Genomic DNA, 19,533 nt, shown 5'->3' with positions numbered 1-19,533 from the left:
CTCTGCCTCCAGGGTTCAAGCGATTCTCATGCCCCAGCTCCCTGAGTAGCTGGGATTACTAGCACGTGCCTCGGCCTCCCAAAGTGCTAGGATTACAGGCGTGAGCCATCGCCCAAAATTTTTGTATTTTTAATAACTACAGGGTTTCACCATGTTGTCCAGGCTATCATCTCTATTTTTAAAAATTAAACTATAAATTATGATTACTAGAACTATCTGTGAGAACATCTTATTACTGTTTCTCCCACTGGACTGCGACCTCTGTGAGGGCAGCGACTGGGTGCTATACCCCTAGCCCCAGCACAGGTCAGGTACCCAAAATGTGTGTGTTGAATTAATAAAATACAAGTAAATACAGAACCAGGGCAAAAATCTAGGGCCCCTGATTTCAAAACTACAGTTTCACCTTCCATAAGCCAGGCATGGAGGTCTCGGGACCCCCATTCTCAGAGAAATCAACCAACTCACCCTTAGCTTAGGTAGGGAAACAAAAGGAACTAACCATAAGGGTAAATGCTTAAGAGTTTTAATCAGTCCGCCATAAAAAGCTCCTCCCCATTCTCCATCTTGGGGGCTCAGATCTTGGCTTCGGGTTGAGATAAGGGACAGGGATATCAGGCTGGGAGAGGAGAGTAAATATGAATGTGGCTGAGGGACCAGAGCTGGGATCGGAAGAAAACACAGGTGAGAAGGAGCAGAAAGAGACTGCTAACCCTAGTCCCTGAGCCAAGTCAGAAATCCAAGTCCTTTTATAGCATCCAGGAGCCAAGTGTAGTGAAATCCACACATCATATCATTCTTATCTGCAAAGTGCTGTCATCTGGCGCCCAAAGCACCAGGGCAGGGCTGAATTGGGCCCGAAGTGCCTGAAGGGTGTCACTTTAGGTCTGGAGAGTCAAGAGGAGACGACACCTTGGCCTACAGAGTTGAGAGCGAGCATCATCTTGGCCTGGAGGGGTGTGCAGGAAATGCCACCTTGGTCCAGGGAGATGGGAGGAAGATCCCCTGCCTTGGGTTAAGAGGGGCCATCATTTTGGGCCTGCAGAAGGAAGGAAACCATGGGGAGTCCCCAGACCCCAGATCAGGGAGGTGTAAGTAGGATGGAGACAGTAAAAGAAAGCAAAACCTATCCCACGACACTGCTGGACTTGGGAAACAGAAACCAGGCTGAGAGGGCGGGGCTAAGCTCAAAGGGGAGGAGGCAGGGGGCAGATGGGAGAACAAAAAGTAGAACCAGCCCACGGAACCAGGGCCAAGCTTGGGCAGCAGAACAAGGACCCAGCTGGCTAGGCGCAGTGGCCCACGCCTGTAATCCCAGCATTTTAGGAGGTGAGGCGGGTGGATCACCTGAGGACAGGAGTTCGAGACCAGCCTGGCCAACAAGGTGAAACCTCATCTCTACTAAAAATATAAAAATTAGCCAGGCGTGGTGGTGCATGCCTGTAATCCTAGCTACTTGGGAGGCTGAGGCAGGAGAATCGCTTGAACTCGGGAGGTGGAGGTGGCAGTGAGCAGAGATCACGCCACTGTACTCTAGCCTGGGAGACAGAGTGAGACCCTGTCTCTAAAAACAAAACAAGGACCCAGCCTAGGGTGAAGGCAGTTCTGGAAGTGGAGCTAGGATGGGAGGCGTAGCCAACTGAGTGAACGAAGACGGCAGGGAAGCTCTGCCACATCCTGGGTTCTTGTGGGAAGAACGGGAACAAGCTCCCCACCATAAGCAGAAACCAAACTCAGAAAGGCAGAGCAGAGCCCAGTGTGTGGTGGCTCACACCTGTAATCCCAGCACTTTGGGACGCCACAGTGGGAGGACTGCTTGAGCCCGGGAGTTTGAGACAAGCCTGGGCAACATAGTGAGACCTTCTCCCCTCTTCAAACCGACAGAAAAAAATTAACCGGGCAACTGGACGTGGTGTTGCAGGTCTGCAGTCCCAGCTACTCTTGAAGGCTGAGCTGGGAGGATCATTTGAGCCCAGGAGGTCGAGGTTGCAGTGAGCAGTAATCCTGCCACTGCACTCTAGCCTGGGTGACAGATAAACACCCTGCCTCAAAAAAAAAAAAAAAAAAAAAAAAAAAAAAAAAAAAAAGGTGAGCCCCCAGGGTGGAAACAGATTAAGGAGCAACTATGTATCAAAGGTTGGAGCCAAGCCCCAGGGGAAGGCTCAGAACCAGGCGGCAGGGTAAGGATCGGGGGAGGAACCAGATCTAAGGGTAGTGGGGCCCCTGGTCTCCACAGTAGGGGTTGAACTATATCCAGTATAAAGCATTATCCAAGGGGACCGGATTAGCCCCCATGGGTGACACCAAGATGGGAGCGGGGGTTGGGGGTGATAAGAGACACAGGAGACAGAGTCAGGTCCCAGAGGCAGCAAGGCCTACCCCCAAATTGCAGTCAGGTTGGGAAGTAGAATCATGACTAGGCCCGCGGCCCCGGGTCTTGCTCAGGCTCGGTCCCTGGCACGCCGCGGATGTCCGGCAGCAAGCGGCAGCCAGCCACGATGTCCAGACGCTCGGCCAGCGCACAAAGGTCCCCGCGCGCCAGGCGCACGCTGTGGGCCGCGGCCAGCCCCGCCGCCTGGGCTGCCGCCAGCCTACTAGCCAGGGCGGCCACGTCGCGGCCTGCACGGCGGTAGACACCGCTCACGGCGGCCGCCACGTCGTGGTCCAGCCGCGCCTGGCTCTCCGCCAGCCGAAGTTGCAGGAGCGAGCGCGCGGGGGCGGGCTCCGGGGCCTCCTCCGTGCCCCAGGCCTCCTCCGCCGATTCCCGCTGCACCACGAGTGGAGGCAGGTCCCTCGGCGCGGCCGTCGGCTCCGGCTCCGGCTCCGAGTCGGTCTCCGCGGCTTCCCCAGCCACCCGCAGCCCCGTGGGGCGGCCGCGCGTCGGGCCCGAAGGACCCAGGTACAGCTCCTCCTCCTCCGACGAGGACGCAGAGCGCTCAGAATCCGTCTCGGTCGCCTCCCCCGGCACCACCGTCTCCGGCCTCCGCAGGGGCCTCCGCCGACGACCCTGGGACGCCATGGCAGGGGAGAAGAGCTAGGGGAGAAGAGCGAAGGGACTGCACGTGAGACCGGCGCCGCGGTGGGTAAAAGGCGCAGGTCCTGGATTCCCAGCCCCTTTGCTGATTCTCTTAACGACTTGGTGTCAGCTGCTCCCCGTCTGGGCCTCAGTTTCCTCTTCTGTAAACTGGGTGATGATGGGGGTTACTGGACCCCAGGCTCTTCAGCGTACAGATGGGGAAACTGAAGACCAGCTCGAACAAGGATCTGGGGCCCGAGTTCCCGGAGTCCCAAGCCGAGCTCTTTACGAATTTGCCTCCTAGTAGAGGCCACACCCTCCACCTGGTCCACCATGCCAATCTCAAACCCGGAAGCACACGGGCCCCGTGAGCTGCTTGGGACCAGCGCCAGAGTCGCAGAAAGGATGACAGTCCGACTGGACTCTGCTGGGGGCACTCACGGGATGGGAGAAGCGCTAACGCCAAAGACCGTACCCCGCAGCTGACGCTCGGAGCTTGCGAGATCCGCTTCCTAGCCCGAGTGCTGCGTTCTCACCGTGGCAGCTGAAGGGCTGCGATTTCAACCAATAGGAGAGCGGGTTGGGCGGGCATTAGCGGCCAAGTCACGTGGATTCGCCCGGCTACCAATCAGGAAGCAAGTTCTCAGCATCAGTCTTGAGTGAGCGTGCAGAAGAGTCACATGAATGGAGGAACCGCCAATAGAGAAGCAGCTGGGCCGGCTCTTCCAGGTTGTGCGACGAGGAAAGTCTAGAGTGGACAAATAGGGATTTTAAAAGCCGAGTATGTCACGTGTAACCAGTAATTTGGCCAATAGGAATGCTCGAGAACCCGGAAATAGGGAAGGGACGGCAGTAAGTGCAGAAGATGTTGCCACATGTGGCCAGAGAAGGCGTAGGCCCACCCCCTAGTGTCCCAGGCTCACGCGCACACCACCTGAGTCCGGGGCGGGGAGGCGGGGCTAGTCTAAAACACCAATGGAAGCGGGAGTAGGAGGGCTCGCGCCGTGACGCAAGAGGCGTGGCTTACCAAGCCTGGCCAATGAGAGCTGGAAGCGCTGGGCGCATCTTTAGGCGCGCGAGGAGGGGGCATGGCGGATACTGTGTTGTTTGAGTTTCTTCACACGGAGATGGTGGCTGAGCTGTGGGCTCACGACCCCGACCCCGACCCCGGCCCAGGGGTGAGCGCCGGGCTCCGTGGGGAGGAAGCGGGGGCCACCAAGGTAACGCCTCTGGGAGAGCGGAGGGCGCGTCAGGCGTCCGGGTTCGAACCCGGCCCAGCCCCGGCCTTGCAGGGCAACGTCTGGCCCTGGCTTCCTCCTTTGGAAAGTGGCGTTCGCGACGGTGCCGGCTTGGGGTTATTGCTAAATTGAGCGCGATGATTCAGGGTAAAGCACTTAGCTCAAGGCCTGAGTAAGCGGCTAGTAATCATAATAATGCTGTTATTGGGCGTGTGCTGAGGACTCGCCTCCCCCACTTACTAGGTGTGCGACCCAATGACTTAATCTTTGTGTGTCCTAGTTTTCTCTTTTGTAAAATGAGTATCATAACGTACCTAAGCCTCAGCGTGGGACATTTATTTATTCGACACCCACTTATTGAGCGTCTGTTGTATTCCAGGCACCGTTCTAAGACAGAATCCCTTCCTTGTGAAGCTTACATTTCACTAGGGGAGTCAAATAATAAAATGAAATATACCGGCTGGGCGCTGTAGCTCCCAGCACTTTGGGAGGCCGAGGCCGTCGGATCACCTAAGGTCAGGAGTTCAAGACCAGCCTGGCCATGGTGAAACCCCGTGTCTACAAAAATTAGCCGAGCATGATGGCGGGTACCTGTAATCCCAGCTACTCGGGAGGCTGAGACAGGAGAATGGCTTGAACCTGGGAGGCGGAGGTTGCAGTGAGCCAAGATTGTGCCATTGCACTCCAGCCTAGGCTACAGAGCGAGACTTGTCTCAGGAAAAAAAAAAAAAAGAGATAATGGGGTTTTGCCATGTTGCCTAGGCTGGTCTTGAACCCCTAGGCTCAAGTGATTCTCCTGCCTGGGCCTCCCAAAGTGCTAGGATTACAGGCGTGAACTACCGTGACTGGCCCGGGACTGTGTGTGTGTGTGTGTGTGTGTGTGTGTGTGTGTGTGTGTACAGGCGTGAACTACCGTGACTGGCCCGGGACTCTGTGTGTGTGTGTGTGTGTGTGTGTGTGTGTGTGTGTGTGTGCGCGCGCGCGCATCCTGCTCAGTCGCCCAGGCTGGCTGCAGTGCAGTGATGCAGTCATGGCTCACTGCTGCCTCGACCTCCTGGGCTCAAGCGATCATCCCACTTCTCAGCCTCCCAAGTAGCTGGGACCACAAGCGCTGCTGGCGCCACCACGCCTGGCTAATTTTTTGTATTATTATTACTTTTTTTAGTAGAGACGGGTTTTCACTGTGTTAGCCAGGATGGTCTCCATCTTCTGACCTCGTGATCTGCCCATCTTGGCCTCCCAAAGTGCTAGGATTACAGGCGTGAGCCACTGCACCCGGCCAATGTTTTTTTTTTTATTTTTAGTAGATACGGGGTTTCACCATTTTGGCCAGGCTGGTGTCGAACTCCTGACCTCGTGATCCACCTGCCTCGGCCTCCCAAAGTGCTGGGATTACAGGCGTGAGCCACCGCGCCTGGCCATGTAAGACATTTTTATTGGCTCTGGTTTCCTTCCAGGGTTAGAAGCCCCAGGGAGGATGTTGCTTGTTACCATCTCGATATACAGATATAAACCTGTCATAAGTTGGAAACATCATAAATCAAAAATGCATTTAGCCAGATGTGGCGACTTGCACCTGTAATCCCAGGTACTCAGGAAGCAGAGGTGGGAGGATCACTTGAGGCCCAGCGTTCAAGACTAGCCTGGGCAACATAGCAAGACCCCACCTCTAAAAGAAATTTTTATTTTTATTTATTTATTTATTTTTGAGACAGAGTCTTGCTCTGTCACCCAGGCTGGAGTGCAGTGGCGCAATCTTGACTCACTGCAAGCTCCGCCTCCTGGGTTCACGCCATTCTCCCGCTGCAGCCTCCTGAGTAGTTGGGACTACAGGTGCCTGCCACCACACCCGGCTAATTTTGTTTTTTTTTTTTTTTTGTATTTTTAGTAGAGATGGGGTTTCACCATGTTAGCCAGGATGGTTTTGATCTGACCTCGTGATCTGCCCGCCTCGGGCTCCCAAAGTGCTGGGATTACAGGTGTGAGCTACTGTGCCTGGCCAAGAAATTTTTAAAATTAGCTGGGCGTGATGACACGTGCCTATACTACCAAGAACTCGGGAGGCTGAGGTGGGAGGATTGCCTGGGCCCAGGAGTTCAAGGCTGCAGTGAGCTATGATCATGCCACTGCACTCCAGCCTGGGTGATAGAGTGAGACCCTGTCTCTAAAAAAACATGGGGATTACTCAGTGAACCATCAAAAATTTTTGCCCTCTTGGAGCTTTGTCATCATTGGAGGAGACAGACAAGTAAATGAGTAAAGTATCTGGTACATTGTGTAACTGCTATGAGGAAGATACAGCATGGCCCAGGGAGTATGCATCAGCCTGGGGGTGGGTAATAATGTCCCAACACTCCATATCGTTTCTGGCTTTCAAACGAGAAACCCTGGAGTCCCGACACCTGCCTTGTCTCCCTCACCTGCAGCCCTCCCCCAGGCTCTGCCCAGTCGGTCTAAATACCTTTCTCACGTGGCCCCTCCTCTGCCCTGGTCCAGTGCTTTCCGCTCTCCTGTGAAATGAGCCTGCTCCCTTTTCCCAGCCCATTCCACCTGTCACATCTTCACCATGCTAACAACTATTAATCCTTCAGATCTTAGCGTAACAATCCCTTCCTCAGGGATGCCTTCCCTGAGCCCCCAGTCAAATTTGGATCTCCTTTATACATTCTCCTGGTCTCCCTCTCCCACTTTTTTCTTGGTAGGCTTCATCATACTCAATAAGGATGTATTTGATTTTTTTTTTTTTTTTTTTTGAGACGGAGTCTCGCTCTGTCGCCCAGGCTGGAGTGCAGTGGCGCGATCTTGGCTCACTGCAAGCTCTGCCTGTCGGGTTCATGCCATTCTCCTGCCTCAGCCTCCCGAGTAGCTGGGACCACAGGCGCCTGACACCACACCCGGCTAATTTTTTTTTTTTTTTTTTTTTTGAGACAGAGTCTCGGTCTGTCCCCCAGGCTGGAGTGCAGTGGCGCAATCTGGGCTCACTGCAAGCTCTGCCTCCTGGGTTCACACCATTCTTCTGCCTCAGCCTCCTGAGTAGCTGGGACTACAGGTGACTGCCACCACGCCCGGCTAATTTTTTGTATTTTTAGTAGAGACAGAGTTTCACTGTGTTAGCCATGATGGTCTTGATCTCCTGACCTTGTGATCTGCCTGCCTCGGCCTCCCAAAGTGCTGGGATTACAGGTGTGAGCCACCGCGCCTGGCAATTTTTTTTTTTTTTTGTATTTTTAGTAGAGACGGGGTTTCAATGTGTTAGGCAGGATGGTCTCGATCTCCTGACCTGGTGATCTGCCCGCCTCGGCCTCCCAAAGTGCTGGGATTACAGGCGTGAGCCACCGTGCCCGGCTGATTTTTTTTTTAAAGAGAGTCTTGCTCTGTCACCCAAGCTGGAGTGCAGTAGCATGATCATAGTTCACTGTAGCCTCACACTCCTGGGCTCAAGTGATCCTCCCACCTCAGCCTCCTGAGTAGCTAGGAGTACAGGTGCACCCAACATACCCTGCTAATTTTTGTTAAATCAACTTAACAATAACCCACAACACTCGGACCAACTACCCTGCTAATTTTTAAATTTTTTGTAGAGATAGGTTTTCACAATGTTGCCCAGGCTGACCTTGAACTCCTGGGCCCAAGCGATCCTCTGGCCTCAGCCTCCCAAAAACTCACACCTGGGATTACAGGTGTGAGCCAGCACGCCCTGCCAGGATGCGTCTGAATTGTGTATCTGTATGATCCTTTGATTCACATGCGTCTCCCCCAGCCGGAGTGTGCTTTGTGCGGGATGGGCCTGGGTGTGTATTGATGACCACTGGATGTCCTGGCTCGTAGTGGGTCCTCAGCGTGAACGTGTTGAGGAGGTGAATGCAGAGCCTGTGCCGTGGCAGGTGGGGATGGGTGGGGACTGGGATTCATTTGGCTTATGAGCAGTACTAGCTCTTCCCTCCCTCCCCTCATATGAGTGCTTCCTGTGTGCACTCATGGCTTCTCACTCTTGATTTCATTTGATCTTCTGATGACCCAGAGAGGTTGGCATGGTCCTCCCCGATTTACAGATGAGGCGGCGGAGGCTTTGATGGACGGAGTTCCTTGCTCTCAAGTGGCAGAGTCAGGAGCGCGACCAGGCCTCCCACTTCCAAAGCCTGTGCTGTAAACTCTCACTTGCATTTCCCAGCATTTGCTCTGGGAGGGATTTTAATGGGTTTCTGTGGTCAAGTGAGTGTGGGAAACTGGCTTCCTCAGCTCTGCTCACCACCAGCCTTTCAGAGCACACGAATGTGCCTGGGACCTTGGGCAGGGGTTCCCTACCCAGCTGCCACTGCATTCCGATGCTGGAGTCCCACACCAGACACTCTGATGAACCCGGTTGGGGTGAGGCCTGAGTGTCAGGCCTCAGAAAGCTCCCAGGTGGCTTTCGGTGCAGCTAGGGGTGAGAACTGCATCGTTTCCCCTCACTCCTTCCTCCTGGGGAGCCCCGTTTTTCAGGGGGCCTGTCATGAGAAACGGCTTCCTCAGTCCTTTCTCTTTATTGGCCCCACCTCCTCTCTCCATTCCTTCTCTTTGGCCCAAAAGGGTTCCTCTGAACCAGACAGGCCTCCCGTTTCCTGAGGGCGTCTGTGCAGTACTTGCACAGTGTTGACTGCATTTAGTCCTCAGGACAGCCCTCCCGATTCACAGAGGAGGGACCCTGTGCTTGGGAGAGGAAGGGATTTCGAGGTGGTTCAGCAAGACTCAAAGGCAAAATTAGAACTCAGGCTTCTGGCCCCAGGGCTTCTGGGTAGCGCAGGCCGCCTTTCCCACCAGCTTCAGAGCTCCTTGAGGACAGGGATGGTGGCTCCTTCATCTCTGTCCCCACAGCACAGGTGCCCAGGAGCCACAGCCAGTGTGTAGGGCTTTTGTGACCTCCTATCCTGCCTGGTACGGTGGTTATTTGTGGCCGTTCTCCTGGGCTGTCACAGGTTGTCAACTGGAGGACCGGCCAGAGGGGCCAGGAAGGCCTTTGTTTTGTAAGCAGGAGAAGCCCTTGGAGGAAGCAGCCGTGGCTTTTCTACCTCAGAGGCTTTGAAGACAAGGGAAGCCTTTGGGCAAAGAGAGGATTCCCCTGAGTGCATGTAGTAAAGAGCTAAGGCGCTGTCACCCACTGTCTGGGACCAGGCCCGAGGCGCCCCGAGAACAGCCCTGCTGCGCCAGGCCTCCATCCACCACACCCCGAGAGTGCACTTGGGCAGCCCCTTGTCTGAGGAGGGTGTGGGGCGGGCGGAGCAGCTGTCAGATAGGTCCCTGCCCGGAACGCTGTCCTGAGCATCTGAGGCTGGGAGCTCCAGCGAGGCCCTCCTGGGAACTGGGGCTCCATCCCGAAGGCAGTGGGAGCCATAGCCGGGTTTAAACTGAGGTGCGCCTGGCTCAGATTTACATTCTAGAAATGCCTCCCTGGCCACAGGAATGGACTGGATGGAGATTGGCCTGGGAAGGGCCCCGCTGTTGCAGGAGCTTAAGGCAGAGGCTGTGGTGGGCTCAACCTTCCGGGCTGGGCCAGGGGACAGGATGGGGAGTTCTGAGTGGGCAGAGGCAGGATCTGGACTTGCTCAGGACGCCTTGCTGGACCAGGGAGGAGAGTTGAGGGCGACAGTGGGGAAGTCCTGCAGGCTTCTCGCACCCACCCCTCACTCACCCGTCTGTGTGCCAGCACTTCTCTCTGTGTGCTTTTCTTAACCAGGGCTGCTCATTCCCTGGGTTCCCCAGCACACCCCTGGGCCTGGCACAGAGTGGCTCAGCAGGTGGGCGTTGAACAGGGTCAGCCTCTGCCCAGGAGCTAGCAGGTGCCTAGAAAACAATCGAGGGGTAGGGCAGACACAAGAGACAGGAAGGGGTGGAGCACACGGCCCCCACCCGCCTCCCTCCCAGTTCAGGGCAGAATGTTCTCTTAAACGTTCCCAAGTGTCTAAAGGGGCTTTGGTTTGCGTTTTCCATTCATCCTCCTTGGAGCTCACCCCTTGGCTTCAGTCTGGACGTGTGGATCTTCCTTTAGCTCAGGACATTTTTCTCCTGTGATCTCTCTGATGATTTCTTCTCCTGCATCGTTCCCTGTATGTCCTGTAGGCACCGCAGGGAATATTAGACTTTCCTGCATCTCTTCCAAGCATCCTGTAGCTTTTCTCTCATTTTTTCCTCCCTCCTGTTTTTCTTCTGGGAGGTGTTATCTGTCTTACAGGTTTCTCTGTTATTCAGTTCCCTTGTTAAAAAGTGTTGATTTTGGCCACCATATTTGTTCATTTCCAGGAACTCTGCTTTGTGTCTGATTGATCCTTCCTGTGTGGTGGATGTCATTAGCACCGACACTGATAAGACTTCCCTTCCACCTTTCCTTTCATCCGGTCTGTGTGTAAACTCAGCAGAGGCAGGCGTGGGGAGCCCCAGAAATGCACCGGCTCTGGGCTGGGCTCTGGCAGATTCATATGAATGGGAGAGTCTCTGTCTGGCCAGCCCTTCTGTTTTGTTTTGTTTTGTTTTTTTTGAGACTGAGTCTTGCTCTGTCACCCAGGCTGGAATGCGGTGGTGTGATCTCAGCTCACTGAAACCTCTGCCTCCCGGGTTCAAGCGATCCTGGTGGCTCAGCCTCCTGAATAGCTGGGATTATAGGCGTGCGCCACCACACCCGGCTAATTTTTGTATTTTCAGTAGAGACAGGGTTTTGCCATGTTGGCCAGGCTGGTCTCAGACTCCTAACCTCAAGTGATCCTCCTGCCTTGGCTTCCCAAAGTGCTGGGATTACAGGCAAGAGCCCCCGCGCCCAGCCCCTTCTGTTTTTAAGAAAGATAAACCCCTAACCTCTGAAGAGCTTTTGCAGTGACATGGGCATGGACACCACCAGGTCTCGCTGTGATGAGGTGGGTGGAGGCTTCTCCCTTCCTCCTCCGCCCTTTCTTCCCTGTCTCCTGCTCCTCCTCGGCCCCTCCCTTTTGCTGTGATTCCCCACAGCCCTTTTCAATTCAGCAGGGATCTGAATGGCCCTTGTCCAGGGCTGGGTACAGTGGGGCCAGCAGTCACACAGCCGTGTATCCAGCTGTTGCCACTTGCCAGTCACACCACCACTGTGAGCAGGTACTGCCATTAGCCCCATGGCACATGTGGGGAAACTGAGGCATGGGATGGTTGGCTAATCTGCCCAAGGTCACAGAGCCAGTGAGTGGCGGGGCCGAGATTCAAACCCAGGCAGTGTGAAGTTCATGAAGGGAAAAGCTGAACTTGCTGGAACCCCTTCAGACTCCACGCTCCTGGCCTGGCTGAAGGACCCTGCTGACTCTCTCCCCCAGCTCACCCCTCCGGGGGCTGCCGTCCTGGCTGTAACCTGGGCCTGGTGTGCCTTCACAGCCCACTCCTGCTGTTGAACTCCTCCTCTTCCCTCAGGCTCAGCACAGTCGGGGTGCTTCCTAGGGGTGGGAGTGCACCCTCGCAGCACACCTGCCTCCCTCTTGGCAGTCGCTGTGAGCATAGTGAAGCCGGCCATTGCACCTTTGCCCATTCCCCGGGTGAAACGCCAGCTCCAGCAGGGCAGGGACTGAGTCTGTGGCCCACTGTGGCTGGCATTCAGGCAGCGTGGCCTGCGTTGACCCTCAGGTTGGCTGCACTTGCCTGCAGGCGAAAATGCCCCCTCTGCAGCCCACTCTGAGGGCCCCTTCCCTTCCCCGCCTCTCACCCCTGCCTTGGCACATGCCCTTTGCTTGGAATACCTGCCACCTCCGGCCCCCTCCTGGAGGGCAGGCTCTGCACTGCACTATCCGGGCCCCTTGCACTCAGTCTCCCAGCCCTTCCCAGATTGTCAGTTGGCATCATTTGGGCACCTGTCAACCCTGCCAGGCAAGGTAGGTGAGCTCCTGGAGGACACTAGGAAATGTCTGTGGCATGAACGAGGGAGGGACATAAAGGAGCCCTTAGCGAGCGGGGACACAGACGTGTTCCACCAGAATGCAGCCTGGCCCTGCCTCTGGGAGCTTTGCTGTGGACACAGACGTGTTCCCTCAGAGTGCAGCCTTGGCCCTGCCTCCAGGAGCTTCGCTGTGGGAGGAGGTGACACAGGAGCCGCAGCCACCAGGCAGCGAGCTGTCGCCCGGGCTGTTCTAGGTGCTGGCTACAGGAGCCCCCAGAACAGACCCCCTTCCTTGCTGGGGTTCTCCTCCAGCCAAGGGCTTCATCCCTCATTGGCCGGGGCTGTCTCCTTGTTTGACAGACGTGGAGGCTGTGAATGCAATAAGTAAGGCTCCCAGAACTGCCTTGAAGTACTCAGGTTGCCTTTACCAACCCTTACTCCTTGTGAGGATCCCGGAGGTAGCTGCCATTAATATTCCCCTCCTTTGGGCTGGACACAGTGGCTCACACCTGTAGTCCCAGCTACTTGGGAGGCGGAGGTAGGAGGATCACCTGAACCCAGGAGGTAGAGGCTGCAGTGAGCCAAGATCGTGCCATTGCACTCCAGCCTGGGTGACAGAATGAGACCCTATCTCAAAAACAAACAAAATGACCCTCTTTTTTACATGAGGAAACTGAGGCACAGATATTCAGCCATTGGCCCAGGTCCCACACCTGGTAAGTGCTGGGGCGGATCTGGACCCAGGCGGTGGCTCTGCACCTGCGCCACTGGTAGTGCTGCCATGAAGTACCCACGGGCAGGGGTCTCTTCCCACTCTGTCTCTCACATACACCTGCCCGTCTCCTGCAGTCATCGGCCCCTTCCCTGAGCCTCTGCTGTGTGGCCGGCCCTGCTGTGCCTGAGGACACCGGAGGAAAGCAGATGGTGACACCAGAGGGAGACAGTGCAACAGGAAGCCGTGTCGTTGTCACCCACGAGGGCAAGGCCTGGTAAGGGGCCAGGCAGAGGAAGGGCCACCTTGGCTTCAGATATGGGCGACCTCAGCTCAGGCCCCCCCGCCATTCCCAGCGCTCCTCACCTCCATGAGGCCCTCAACAGCCATGGCTGTCACCCCACCCACCCTCCTATCTGGACCTGCTGGGGTGTGAAAGACAGTCCCGTGCTGAGGGTGTCTTGGATGGGTTCTTCTTAACTTCAGAGCCCCAGTTTCCACCTGGAATTACAGCCTCCTGTGAGGCTGGAAAGGTAAAACAAGAAGGCTGTAGAAAATGCCTGCCACACAGTATGCCGGTCCTGGAATAATATTTTGTTGTGACATTGATGAGGAAAAAATATTGATTCCCGGGACCACTGTCTGGGTGGTGGTTGTGGGTTCTCCCTGTGCTGGTGCAAGTTCCTCTGGGCTCTCCTTTCCTTGTGCATCCTTGGGATGTGTCCGCTGGGTGAGCTCCCGGGTCTCCGTGGGCCCAGTGTGAGTGAGTGTGGGCCCGTGTGTGCCCTGTGATGGGATGGCGTCCTGTCCAGGGTCCATTCCTGCTTTTGGCCCTGCCAGGATGGGCTCTGGCCACCCAGGACCCTGAGCTGGAGGAAGCGAGTAAATGTCTTACTGGTTTTTTGTTTTCTATTTATTTTTTAAGACAGGGTCAGGGCCGGGCGCGGCGGCTCACGCCTATAATCCCAGCACTTTGGGAGGCCGAGGTCAGGAGATTAAGACCATCCTGGCTAACATGGTGAAACCCCGTCCCTACTAAAAATACAAAAAAATTAGCTGGGCGTGGTGGCGGGTGCCTATAGTGCCAGCTACTCAGGAGGCTGAGGCAGGAGAATGGCGTGAACCCGGAAGGCGGAGCTTGCAGTGAGCCGAGATCGCGCCACTGCACTCCAGCCCGGGCGACAGAGCAAGATTCCGTCTCAAAAAAAAAAAAAAAAAAAAAAAAAAGACAGGGTCTTGCTCTGTTGCCTGGGCTGCAGTACAGTGGCATGATCATGGCTCACTGCAGTAGCGACCTCCTGGGCTCAGACGATCCTCCTGCCTCAGCTTCCCAAGTAACTGGGACACGGGTGCATGCCACCACACCCGGCTAACTTTTGTATTTTTTGTAGAGAAGGGGTTTCGCCATGTCGACCAGGCTGGACTCGAACTCCTGGACTCAGCTGGGCACGGTGGCCCACGCCTGTAATCCCAGCACTTTGGGAGGCCGAGGTGGGCAGATCACCTGAGGTTGGGAGTTCTAGACCAGCCTGGCCAAAAGAGAAGAAACCCTGTCTCTACTAAAAATACAGAATTAGCCGGGCATGGTGGCTCATGCCTGTAATCCCAGCTACTGGGGAGGCTGAGGCAGGAGATTTGCTTGAACCCGGGAGGCAGAGGTTGCGGTGAGCTGAGATTGCGCCGTTGCACTCCAGCCTGGGCAACAAGAGCGAAACTCCGACCTCCCAAAGTGCTGGAATTACAGGAGTGAGCCACTGCGCCCGGCCTAATCTTTCTTAAACGTATGTATAGCTCACATTTATTTCAATGTTTAATATTTCAAGTGTTTTCATCCTTATTTAGAAGTTTGGTGATGTGTTTGTACCAGAAATATGGCATTGGAACTTCACTCTTGTTTATGTTAATTAACCTGCATGAAATTGGTTTCATCATATGTCATTTTGCTTAAAGCCGTAGTTTCCAAGAGCCTGTTGACAGCATTAGGTAAGGACTTACGGTGTCCTTTTTTGATGCACGTTGTCTCATCAGCCAGTCTGTTAAGCACCACCCACATGCCAAGCCCTGTGTTGGCTGCTGAAGGCCGGATGTGAATTGGTCAGCCTGGGTCCCCACCTTCACAGAGCTGTGTCCTCATCCAGTGACAGTGCGCAGTAGGCAGGGCTGGGGACGCAAGCTGGGAGGGAGGAAGGGAAGGAAGTCAGTACAAAGGCCCAGAAGTCTGAGCGAATGTCCTGAGGGGGCAGAGGAGAGGGTGAGGGAGGGATGGAGGCAGCTGGGCCCTCAGGCTGCAAGAAGCCTTCCTCGGACACCCTCTCCAGGCTGGGAGACCCTCTCCAGGGCTGGAGCCAAGCAGAGAATTCGCATCCCCATTCGGATGGCTGCACTGATGGTGCAGCCCTGGAGGGAGGAGGTGGTAGCTGCCATTCCCAAGGGAAGGTGGGGGTCAAGGGCAGGAGAGGGAGGGCTGCAGGGCTCAGGCCTGGTGACTGCAGGCTCCTGAGAGCAGCCAGCAGGAGGGTGAGCTTCCTTCAGCTCAGGGCTGCACACCTGTCGCCTCTGTTCCCCCACTTCTGCTGTGCCAGGCTTTCTCTGAAAAACCTGGCGCCTCACGCCCCAGCCGTCCTGGGATTTCTGGTGACCCCCAGTCTGGGCCTCCTCCCTTCCTCTGCTTGCAGCAAAACACCCGAGTGAAAAAAAAAAAAAAAAAAGATCCATGGCCAGGTGCAGTGGCTTTTGCCTGTAATCCCAGCACTTTGGGAGGCCAAGGCGGGCAGATCACTTGAGGCTAGGAGTTTGAGACCAGCCTGGCCAACATGGTGAAACCCCATCTCTACCAAAAATACAAAAATTAGCCGGGTGTGGTGGCACACAGGCCTGTAATTCCAGCTACTCGGGAGGCTGAGGCAGGAGAATTGTATGAACCCGGGAGGCGGAGGTTGCAGTGAGCCAGCATCGCACCACTGCACTCTAACCTGGGCAACAGAGTGAGACTCTGTCTCCAAAAAAGAAAACTCGCCAGGCGCGGTGGCTCACGCCTGTAATCCCAGCACTTTGGAAGGCCGAGGCGGGCAGATTGCCTGAGTTCAGGAGTTCGAGACCAGCCTGGGCAACACAGTGAAACCCTGTCTCTAATGAAATACAAAAAATTAGTCGGGTGTGGTGGCGTATCCCTGTAGTCCCAGCTACTCTGGAGGCTGAGGCAGGAGAATTGCTAGAACCCGGGAGGCGGAGGTTGCAGTGAGTCAGAGATCGGGCCACTGCATTCCAGCCTGGGCAATGAAGCGAGACTCCATCTCTTAAAAAAAAAAAAAAAATCCATGAGCATCTCCTCTCCTCCAGCCATGCCCTCCACACACACAGGCACGTGGACAGACACCAAGTGCAGCCCTCCTGCCTGGGGCCTGCCTCTGCCAGCACAGTCCCCTCCTGTATGGACCCTGGCCTACCCTCCAGACACTACATGGCAGCCACTGTCCTTTGCGAGCACCCAAACGAAGATCTGCCTGTCCCGAGCTTCCACGTGTTCCCCAGGGATCTTGGCCAATATTATAAGGCATGATGATCATGGTTGACTTCCACAGCCCCCTTTCCTGTGGCCCAGCCTCCAGCCCTTGGGCAGGTCACCTGGAGCATCTTGGTGGAGTCGCAGCGCCCACTTCCCAGGGCATTGTGAGGGTTTGCGCTGAAAGCACGTGCAGCCTGTGACGGGGGTTATCAGGAAAAGTCATGGAGAAGGAAGGGAGCCTGGGGAAGACCCCCATTGTTCCTGAGGGAAGGGGGAGCTGGTTCTTGGGGGCTGATGATCTGGGGATCCAGAGAGCCTGCAAGGTCTGCAGAGGTGGGTGAGGGAGCCCCAGCACCCTAGAGGCCTGCCCCTGCCCTGGCCGGGCTGTGCCAGAGCCCCTCCCTGCTCACCCCTGAACTGACGAGCACCAGCAAGTTGGTCTTCGGGTCTCCTGGCAGGTCCCCCCCTGGGTGGCCCCGGGTTCGAGGTGGCTAAGGGCCCCTGAGCATCTCTCCCCTGGCCTTCTAGGGACAGAAGATGAGCCTGTCGGTCCTGGAGGGTATGGGGTTCCGTGTGGGCCAGGCTCTAGGCGAGAGGTGAGTGCGGCCCCTCCTGCTCTCCCCCAGCCTGGCTGGCAGGGCTGGGCAGGCCCCGGGCGGGGAGGGTTGCATTGCTCCATGCGGGAGTCGGGCCTGTCTTCCTCCCTCTTCCTGGCCTGGCCCCACGGCCTCAGCTTGGCACTGCCCCACCAGGCTGCCCCGGGAGACGCTGGCCTTCAGGGAGGAGCTGGATGTCCTCAAGTTCTTGTGCAAAGACCTGTGGGTGGCCGTGTTCCAGAAGCAGATGGACAGCCTGCGCACCAATCACCAGGTGGGAGCACCCCGGCCTGCCCGTCCAGCTCCCTCCTGAGGGCAAGACCAAGAGAGTGGGAGGGGAATCCCCGGCGCCAGAGCAGCGGCTGCCGGGACCCGCCCAGAGCTTTCCCAAAGGCGGCCGCAGCTCTTGCTCTGTCTGATCCTCTAAGGGAAGCCAGGAGGCTGCGCTGGGGCATAGGGGGTGTTTCCGGAACTTCTCCAGCCTACCAGGAGTGTACCATGCATGGGCAGAAAGCCCCTGGTGGCTGCCTGCCCTCCCCCCAGTGTGATGCTGCTTGTCCCACGCTGGTCTAGTCCCCCAGTGACACCCAGGCTGTACCCGCCCTTCTGCATCTTCATGGGCCGGGTCCCCAGCTTTTCTGCACAACCCTGGGAGGCGAGGGCAGGACCCACACTCCCCAGGGCACAGGCACCCACTCCAAGTTTGGAAGCCCTGGGCCCTACCAGAGCACTGGAGGCCAAGGCTGTGACTCCAGTGGTTCTCAGGAAGGGGGCCTTCCCAACCTCAGCCCAACCTAAGACCTGGGTTCCTGCTTACCCTCCCTGCGCTTCAAATGTACAGGCCCCGCCCCCACCCACCAGCCTCTCCTCTCCCCCAGGGGACCTACGTCCTGCAAGACAACAGCTTCCCCCTCCTCCTCCCGATGGCCTCTGGCCTGCAGTATCTGGAGGAAGCGCCCAAGGTATGGGGGGAGCTGGGGCCTTGTCCACACCTCCCTTCCTCCTGTTTACCCAGCCCCATCCCACATCAGGCCTTTCCCCAGGCCTAAGGGGTGCCCCAGACCTCGGGTGCCGGCCTCCCCTCTCTTCCCATGCTGGTCTGTGTTCCCTCCCCAGTTCCTGGCCTTCACCTGCGGCCTCCTGCGCGGCGCCCTCTATACCCTGGGCATTGAGAGCGTGGTCACCGCCTCCGTGGCAGCCCTGCCCGTCTGTGAGTCATGGGGGGTGGGGGGATTCTTCTCATCCCTTGAGTTGCTGGGGGCTTCAGAGTTCCAGCCCCACTCCTCTGTGTGTCCCTGGGAGGCAGGCCCAGGTTTAAGTCACCTGCTCAGCCACACGGCAGGCCCATCTGTGCCCCTGGCTCCGTGACGTCACCAGCCCTGCAGAGAGAACTGTCTGGCAGTTTTGAACATCGTTTCCCAGCACGGGAGCCGAGGTGGACGCAATAGAAGTTATCCTCACTGATCCTTCGATGGGGGGGACGGCAGGCTCCAGGGAACTTGCAGCCTGCCTGACTGGTTGTCCTCTGTCAGACAAGCTGGAGCCCCATTCCTGCCTGGGGACAGCCTGCCCCACCACCTCCCCCACCTTCAGTTATTTTGCCTCTGCCGGTTCCCCAGGCCCACTCGTGGGGGCCCCCGGGGCCCCCGTGGGGTAGGACCGAGCAATGTATACCACAGAAGCCCGTGCCGGGCGCTTCCCTGGGGCCACATGCGTGGCCCTCACGCCCCTGGTTACTCACACAGCCCAGGGATGCGGCCCCGTGGGCGGGAGGAAACAGCCCAACCTAGCCACTGGGGTGTCAGTGCAGGACGGGGGTGAGTGCCTAAGAGCCGTCCAGGTGCCCTCTGCCTCCCCCATCCCATACTCAAGCCTAAGCCAGGCCTTCTCTTCCAGGTAAGTTCCAGGTGGTGATTCCGAAATCCTAAGCCCGCCTCGCACCTGCCGAGCCGCACTGCTGCCCCTGGCCTCACCGGCCTCAGGAGATGGTGGGGCCACTGCATTTCGGGGTGGTCTTGGGAATCCCAGGCCCTAGGGGTCACATATGCTCAGGAAGTGGGTATCAAATTGAGGTGGGGGTGTCAGAGGAGGCAAAGGGGTCCCAGCTGCGGTCAGGACTGTGGTGGGATTCCCGCCTCGGCAGCATCACTGCCCAGCAGCTGCTCAATAAAGGCTGTGTGTGTGGAATCTGACTCAGAGCAGTGGGGGAGGATCTGTGGACCGACTGTCACAGGTCCTGCAGGGGAGTGGGTACCCTCTCTGGCTCCCATGCCCCTCAGACCCTCCCTCCCCTGCCACGTCCCCCTCCGCTCCCTCCCTCCCCATGCTCCTGGCAGAGGGATGCTGGCCTCCGGCACGGGCGGCCTTACTGGCACCTCTGCCAAGTCAACAAGTCTGGGGCTGCCCTCTGCCCGGCGATGTGCACGGAATGGAGCGTCTTCCTGGGGAGCAGGGCTGGGAGTGCCCGGAGTGTAGGCCAGGGTGGGCTGGGGCTGCCAGGGCTGGGGATGCATGCGGTAGGGGGAGGCCAGACACCCCCATGGACACACGCGGCCCCTATGCACTCCTGCTGCCCGTCCCTGGGCAGAGTGGCCCTTATGCT

General features: G+C 57.0%; 2 protein-coding genes and 1 pseudogene across 4 annotated transcripts in view; 1 reads left to right on the top strand and 2 right to left on the bottom strand.

The window, feature by feature from the left end:
- BLOC1S3 (biogenesis of lysosomal organelles complex 1 subunit 3) overlaps positions 1-19,533 on the bottom strand; it is a 53,776-nt gene that overhangs the window by 25,308 nt on the left and 8,935 nt on the right. Inside the window, exon 1 of one of the 2 annotated variants that reach the window (XR_010131985.1) lies at positions 2,380-3,019. Coding sequence is in view for 1 of the 2 variants with exons in the window: in XM_055369717.2 (XP_055225692.1) it covers positions 2,417-3,019 (603 nt within the window). In the remaining variant the exon portion in view is untranslated. Of the gene's footprint in view, positions 1-509; positions 3,765-19,533 lie in introns of those variants that run through there. The other variant, XM_055369717.2, reaches the window with a different exon arrangement.
- LOC129528566 (putative uncharacterized protein encoded by LINC00269) lies at positions 510-2,267 on the bottom strand (annotated as a pseudogene).
- TRAPPC6A (trafficking protein particle complex subunit 6A) lies at positions 3,758-19,118 on the top strand. 2 transcript variants are annotated; one of them, XM_055369722.2, is made up of 6 exons: positions 3,758-4,194; positions 16,864-16,931; positions 17,088-17,205; positions 17,810-17,893; positions 18,048-18,141; positions 18,828-19,118. In XM_055369722.2, the coding sequence occupies exons 1-6, from the start codon at positions 4,105-4,107 to the stop codon at positions 18,857-18,859; spliced, it is 486 nt and encodes a 161-aa protein (XP_055225697.1). In that variant the 5' UTR covers positions 3,758-4,104; the 3' UTR covers positions 18,860-19,118. The 2 variants fall into 2 exon arrangements, with proteins under 2 accessions (XP_055225697.1, XP_055225696.1); XM_055369721.2 differs by having other exon boundaries at positions 3,758-4,236.

Source organism: Gorilla gorilla, chromosome 20, assembly GCF_029281585.2.
Source record: "Gorilla gorilla gorilla isolate KB3781 chromosome 20, NHGRI_mGorGor1-v2.1_pri, whole genome shotgun sequence".
Classification (NCBI taxonomy): domain Eukaryota; kingdom Metazoa; phylum Chordata; class Mammalia; order Primates; family Hominidae; genus Gorilla; species Gorilla gorilla.
This window is presented reverse-complemented; position numbering and strand designations above follow the sequence as displayed.